The 6,767-nt window shown below is 41.7% G+C and overlaps 2 protein-coding genes across 2 annotated transcripts in view; both read right to left on the bottom strand.

Annotated features, from left to right (window-relative positions):
- Positions 1–1,343, bottom strand: part of srp68 (signal recognition particle 68kDa) — a 23,828-nt gene extending 22,485 nt beyond the window's left edge. Inside the window, exons 1-2 of the mRNA XM_015399118.1 lie at positions 1,166–1,343; positions 490–556 (exon numbers count right to left, since the gene is read on the bottom strand). Coding sequence (XP_015254604.1) covers positions 490–556; positions 1,166–1,253 — 155 coding nt within the window. The 5' untranslated portion in view covers positions 1,254–1,343. The remainder of the gene's footprint in view (positions 1–489; positions 557–1,165) is intronic.
- Positions 1,344–1,988: 645 nt separating this feature from the next.
- polg2 (polymerase (DNA directed), gamma 2, accessory subunit) overlaps positions 1,989–6,767 on the bottom strand; it is a 10,983-nt gene continuing 6,204 nt past the window's right edge. The window contains exons 3-6 of the mRNA XM_015399117.1: positions 6,282–6,431; positions 6,122–6,202; positions 5,908–6,008; positions 1,989–2,759 (exon numbers count right to left, since the gene is read on the bottom strand). Coding sequence (XP_015254603.1) covers positions 2,594–2,759; positions 5,908–6,008; positions 6,122–6,202; positions 6,282–6,431 — 498 coding nt within the window. The 3' untranslated portion in view covers positions 1,989–2,593. The remainder of the gene's footprint in view (positions 2,760–5,907; positions 6,009–6,121; positions 6,203–6,281; positions 6,432–6,767) is intronic.

Raw genomic sequence — 6,767 nt, 5'->3', positions numbered from 1 at the left:
TTCATTTTAAAATGTGTGAACTGAACTTTGAACTAGTTCACGTAGAAAGAGAACTTTCCCAACACTGGTACTTGCCATATGTTGACATGTGTCAGCGTGTTTCACCGCACTCATAACATACAAAACGTACCCATAACTTATTAAACGTATGCCAGCGTTTTTGCCACATTTTCTCGTGCATCAGGCATAAGCTGGTCTAACTTGTGAAGGTTTAAAAGGGGCTTTAGTAAAATCATTGTTACAGCTCTCATTCATTTTATTTTATTTTCATGTATAATGCGTTTAAAATGTGCACGGTTTGATTTTAAGTTGTCAAATCACTAAGAGTATCTCTGCTAGTTTTATTACTTAAATAATTGACAGCTAAAATCTCTGACATCTTAGGTGTTTCTAGATGGTTTCTACATTTAAAGAGACAGAACAGGAACATAGACTTAAAGTGACAGACCCTGAACATCCATATGTCTCTCTGGAAGTGTGAAAGCTCACCTGTATCTTTGGTAGTCTCCATGTCTGAGGCCATGCTGCTGCTGGGACTCCTTGATGATTTGCAAAACTGTGATTCACTGTTAAGGGTTAGCTTTTTTCCCCCTCCATCAGTACACATTTATGAACCCATATAGAGGCTGATCCATGTCTGAATACATGTGCAACGTTGGCACTAAATCAGGGGTCTCAAAATCTAGTGGAAGGTCGATTTCCTGCTACTTTTAACACAATAATTACATCATTAGCAGACTTGGCTGAACGCTGAGGAGTTAATTCAACCATTTGATTCAAGCTTGAAGAACATCTAAAAGTTGCAGGACATCGGCCCATCATGACAGGAGTTTTACACCCTGCTTTAGATGAATGAACCAAGAAAGTCAGCCTGGAAACCTAACTCTTTAAATAATGTTAGTTTTCCGTCTACGTTTCGCTTTAAACGTAAATTGTATGTCTGTCGCTAATTAAATTAAGGTTCAGCGATGTCAAAGCAATGTTTAAACAAAACGAGATTCAATGCCTATGACGGACAGACAAATGACACGTAGCCTAACCAAGCTAACCATTTCTAGTACGTTACCTAGCAGCTAATGCTAGCAGCTAATGCTAGCTGCGGAGCCACGGCTCCGCTAAGTGAGAATTAACTCGCCTTAGAGCAACGTCGTCACGTGAAGGATACTTTCGAGACCCAGACCTCCTTCATGTAGATTTTCTTTATTTTCTTCTGTGAGAGAAGGTTTAGCTTCGCTCTGCTTGTCCGCGGCCATCTCTGCGAAGCTACCAGCTAACCTCAATCAAACACACACGCTCAGAAAGCAGCAAATCAGCCCGGAGGGAGGCTGGAATGGGTTAACATCGCGAGATATTACGAGATCCACGTTCTTGTTTGTGATTGACTGACGTTTGGTCTACATCTTGAAGGTGCATTAGCGCCACCTATTGGTATGGATTGTAGAACAAAATGGCTTTATTCTAGCTAATGTATTTATTTACATGATATACTTTGATACAAAATATTATAAGCAAATGATATTATATATCTATCTAATATGAATTTTATTCCACAAACAATGCCCTAACATTTAAGTTTCATTCTTGAATAAATACAGCACACCCACCTACCATCCCTTATCATTCCTAGTTTATTTTCTAATCTATAAATATATCAAATATACAATATTTGAATAGTAATCTTAATCTAAACTACGGCATTTAGTTTTTGTCACCAATAGACTGCATTAAAGCCAGACTTCTAAATATATTTTAATTGGTAGAAATATGAAGATTTTTTATCCAACCCTACAGTGATCCTTTGCTTGGTGTTGGACCAGACCAAAAAATACAGATTAAATACACTAAGGTTTGAAGCTGTAGTGAAACATGTGGAATTGTAAAAGGGGGGTGGGAATACTTTTGCAAAGCAATAAACTTCATAAACTGTAAAAATAGTTTGACAGTCATTTTTATTAAACGATCAATAAAATTAGCCAGGTAATAAATTATCATGCTTAAAAACCCATTTAAAAAAGGAAAATAAGCTGATAATTTAGTTAACTGAAGGTTTTATTGCTATAAAACAATAACCACCATATCTTTAATGAATGAATGGGTAAAAGCCATATTCTTTCATGTAACCTTGTTAATGTAACGTAATTTTCTCCCAAGGGAATTAACTGTTCATTGTGTTTTTTGTGTTTAGTCATCTGTTCAATAATATTCTAGTAGTTACAGGTCAACCATCATGAAAAGTTGGCATATTTTTCAGTCATCTTACTGGTAAACTCTGTTCTGTAATAATTCCCTGTTAAGGTTGGATTGTGTTGATTTAAAAAAAGGATAAATTGTCTCGATTTTTAATCAAATAAACCTAAATTGAAGGTTTTCCGGCCCAAATTAGATCCCACACAGGAAAAAAATGTGTAATATATTAAAAACTAAGCTCAGACTTCGAACACACTTTCCTACCTTTACCAGTGAATCCAAAACGGTGAAACATAAATTCCCAAACTCCCAACATCTCCTAATTGGGTTACAGAAGGTTTATTTGTGTGACTCAATGCTGTAGGCAGAGAAAAGTCCTTTATGATCCAGATATTTTTTTTTCTTTTCAGAGTTTGTCTGCAGCAGTAATATATTTGGAGAGAAAGTGTCTGATTTCTGAAATGTGCATCGTCTCTCTGATGGTTGTGTCTCTGCTGCGGACCTGCAGGAGGCCGCTCTCCAGGGTGTTTTCATTGATTACCACAGAGAAGAGAACTCCCATCTCGTCATATCTGGAATGCAATGACAGGGAAAAAAAGGGTATGGAGAATCAACAATTAACTCTTTGATGAAACTGTTTAGAAATAACTGCTATGGTGCGTTCAAACGAAAACGCGCTTTGAGCGTCAGGACGTCTGGTTTAAAACATGTAAAGTCTGCAGGAGGCGGCGTCGAGGAGCTGCGAGAGGTCTTGTGACATAAGTGATCCTTGCAATGTTTCCAGCATTAAGAGCAACGCATTTTGAGCATTCAAGCATCCATTTAGTGGCAGACACCAGAGGTAAGACATCTGAACAGTGGCAGCTGGACGCTGAGCGTCTACCAATCAGAGAGGCCTGGGAGACAGACCAGGAATGCAAGCTGTGATTTCTTCTTCTGCAGAAAACTATGAAAGGTAAATATATGTAAATGTTGAAATAAATGTATATAATGTTATCTCATATTTACTCCTTTTCTAAAACCTATTTGTTTCCCAACAGCCTGATATTTCTGTGTGGAGTTGTGCTGCAGAACCTGAGATGGAGGGATTTTGGATAACACTTGCTAGAATATATGAAATATAGATGCTTAATGTATCCCTTTAATGTCCAAAATGGGGAAATTCACTCTCTGCCATTGTGCGGCGCCCGGGTAGCAGTGTGGGGTTAAGGGTCTTGCTCAGAGACCCAGAGTGCTGGCTGTGGGGATTGAACAGGGTACCTGCAACCTTCTCAGAGCACAAGCGCACTCACCTGACTCCGCCAGATGGATTTGCTCCGCATATCCATCTGGAAACCTTCCGTTGAAGTAATTTTGGGAAGGGGCTAAAATACTGGTTAGCTGATTGGCCTATGTTGGTGATAGACGGGCCAAATAAACCAATCAGATCAACGAAGCATATGACGTACTAACAGAGCGACAACGAAGAGGAGCCAATTGATAGATCAAACTCTTACTGAAACCAGTCGGGAGAAGAGCAAAAACATCTTTTCCTCTGAGAAAAGCCTCCAGAGCAGTGTTTTGCTCTTCTTTCAGTGAAGAAATACTCTGTAATTCCGATAAAACTTGCTCGATAGCCACGCTAACGCTAGTTTCATCGGCTGAAGCCGCCATGTTCTTTAGACTGAACTGTCGCGCTTCTCGTTGCGTCACACCTCAACCCGCCTCAAAGCCAACGCTGATTGGACGTTCGTTTGGTGAACGGCTCCAAATTTTCTTCAACGGAGAGTCTCCAGACTGATTAGCGAGTGAAACCTTGAAAGCTCGCGAGATCAGGATGGTCTCAAGAGGCTACAAGCGCACTGCTCTGCCCACTAGGCCAACACTCCCACACTTCCCTCCCCTTTAAAGAAGCACAAGTTCTGTAATTGCCATCTCTTGGCCAGGTCTCCTGGTACTTCCTGGTAAAATAAAGGTTAAATAAAAATAAATAAAATTAGAGACCTCCTTTAATTGAAATAAAAAGAGAGTTTACTAAACACATCTCTCTCTGTTCTCATCGTGAGTAACAGAATCTTATGCTACATTCAGAACGCAAACGCTGGAAGCAGCAAAAAAGCTTCTGCTTCTTCCTTATCGATGCTTGTTCACCTTAAAGCCGGGCATACACTGTATGATTCTTTTTTGCCCTTTTCGGGCCGATTCTCCAGCTGTGAGAGAATTTTTCGATCAGGCCGACTGTGTGGTGTAGTATACAGGGGGTAACGAGGGGTGATCAGCTTCTCACGACCCCCTCCCCATCAGGAATCGTAAAGTCGGGAGAAAATCAAACATGTCTGGAATTCAGTCGGCCGCCATAAGGTGGGAAAATCCCTCAGTGGGCAAACAAGGATTCTTCTTCTTCTTCCTCTCAGATGAAAACCCAGCAGCATGGCGGGGGTGCAATGAGTGAAATGGAGTTCTTTCTGTCAAATTGACAGACCATAGTAGGCACGTTTGTTCCGCCATCTCTTTGTCCAAATACATTGTCTCCTTTTCTTTTTAGGGCTTTCAGCACAAAATCGCACAAATATCCAAGTCTAGAAGTGAGAAAGTCCTCCTGAAAACTTCATCTGTGCAGTCAGTTCATCTAGATTGCCATCCTGCCTTCAAATATTTTTTTCTCTGTCGGAGCCGCTCAGACCCCCAGACGGCGACGCGCTGTCACTGGGAATCCTCTTCAACAGCAGCCTCTGGCCCGGTTCGTGGCGGCTGGAAGGCGTTTTTCATGTACGTAATCCAAACTGCAGGCATCAGAATAATAAAATTGAACATAATTTCCCGGCAGGTTTCTACATTTTAAGTGAATTTAGGCGTTAATAAACCGTTTCAGAGGAGTGATCATAGCGCTCTGCATCATCAGTGCTGTGTCTGACTCCCTGACAGCTCCCAGATCAGCTTCTCTGATTGGTTGATGTGGCGCGTCCAGCAGCAAAAGCTCAATTTTTTCAACTCCAGCAGCTGCTGCTTCTGAAGCGCGTTGCATGCATCAGATGCTCAGAAGCTCATGGGCGCTTTCTGCTGCTCAAAACGCGCAGCGGAACCTTTTGCTGCGTCTTTATGCGCGTCCAACATTGACTTTGCATTTATAAAAGCTGCTTCAGCTGTGTGCGGTCTGAACGTAGCCTAATGCTCTCATCTTTCCTTCCTTGTATGTTAATAAATATTTTAGGTGCTTGAAGCTGACAGTACATAAATAAAGGGGTTAAACTTAACTTGCTTTCCAAAAAAAGCCAGGAGCTTTGATCATTATTACGACAACATATTGTCTTACTGAACTCTGTGAAACAGTTTATAAGGCCTACATTGGCTAAAAATGTAAAATCTTGCCAAAGAATAATTGAAAATTCACTGCCAGCTTCTACGAGCGGCAGCAGGAAATGGCCGACATCTTGTTCCGCTTTGGAAAGCTTTCACTGGGGAGTCCCAGTGTGGCTCGCCGCTATGTGAGGGTGGGTCTGCTGCTCTGAACAAGTACAGAATATTTCAGCAGGATCACTTAAAAATGTTAAAACTACTTTTTTCCAACTCAAAGAGAAAAAATTAAACCTCCTAACTGCATGGAGCAGAGCAGCTCAACGCCAAAGGAGCGTCGAGGATCCTGACTTCAAACGCACAAACAACCAATCTGAGAGTTTGGACGCCTTGTTGATGCTCCAAACGCGCCTGTTTTGAACGCACCATAAGACTTAAGACTCTTACTTTGCATTCAGATGCTCTAATGATGATGGCAGAGTTTCAAGATACCCAGGCCAAGCAGAGATCTTAGCTTCCAGGAACTCCTGCAGGAGGCCCTCGCAGACCTGCAATCAAACCTTCAATCAACACAAGCTCTTCTTTTTTAGCTCGTTTCTGAGTCGGCGATCAAGTTCAAAGATGAAAGCCTCACTGACTGTAACCTGCAGTAGATCCTGACCTGTCTAAGTTCCACCGTGGCTCCCTTCCCAATGTCTAAAGCCACCTTGACAGGAGCCAACACTGGATGCAGCTTCAGAACCTTAAACAGGAAACCAGAAGGCAGTCAGTCACTGAAAACAGAGGCTGCAGGAATGAGACGAGAGGCTGAGCAGCTTCACCTTCCTCTGCTGCAGCCTCTTTTTGCTGTCCTCTCTTCTGAGCTGCTGGAGGGAGTTGGATAGGAAGGCCAAGACGCCGCGGTCAATGTTTCCGCTCACAGACACGACGTGGGGGACGGACTTCCGGCCATCTCGACTCTGGAGCACAGGTAGTTAGGAAGGAAACCAGATTATGTTACGTTTGAATAAACAGGAGAAGAAGAAAAAAGTTAAAGAACTTTTAATCCAAAGGATTCTTTATTTATTTTGTTCAACTCTTTTTCTTCTGAGTGAACTTGGGCTCTCGATTAGAACATTAAAACATGCAAAAGTTATTCACTTTAATTCAATTAAGTTTATTTATTTGCAGCAATTAAGTTGATTCCTTCCCGCTATGATTGGAGCTCCAATCTCTTTACAGGGGAACAGATACTTCGCCTATTCAGCCAGGCCAATACCCTTAATGACCCCCCTTTCAGAGACATAGACAGGTATGGGGCATTGCAG

This window comes from Cyprinodon variegatus, unplaced genomic scaffold (assembly GCF_000732505.1).
Source record: "Cyprinodon variegatus isolate N-32 unplaced genomic scaffold, C_variegatus-1.0 Scaffold989, whole genome shotgun sequence".
In the NCBI taxonomy this organism is placed as follows: Eukaryota; Metazoa; Chordata; class Actinopteri; order Cyprinodontiformes; family Cyprinodontidae; genus Cyprinodon; species Cyprinodon variegatus.
The sequence above is the reverse complement of the archived record's forward strand: the minus strand, read 5'-3'. Positions and strand labels throughout refer to the sequence as shown.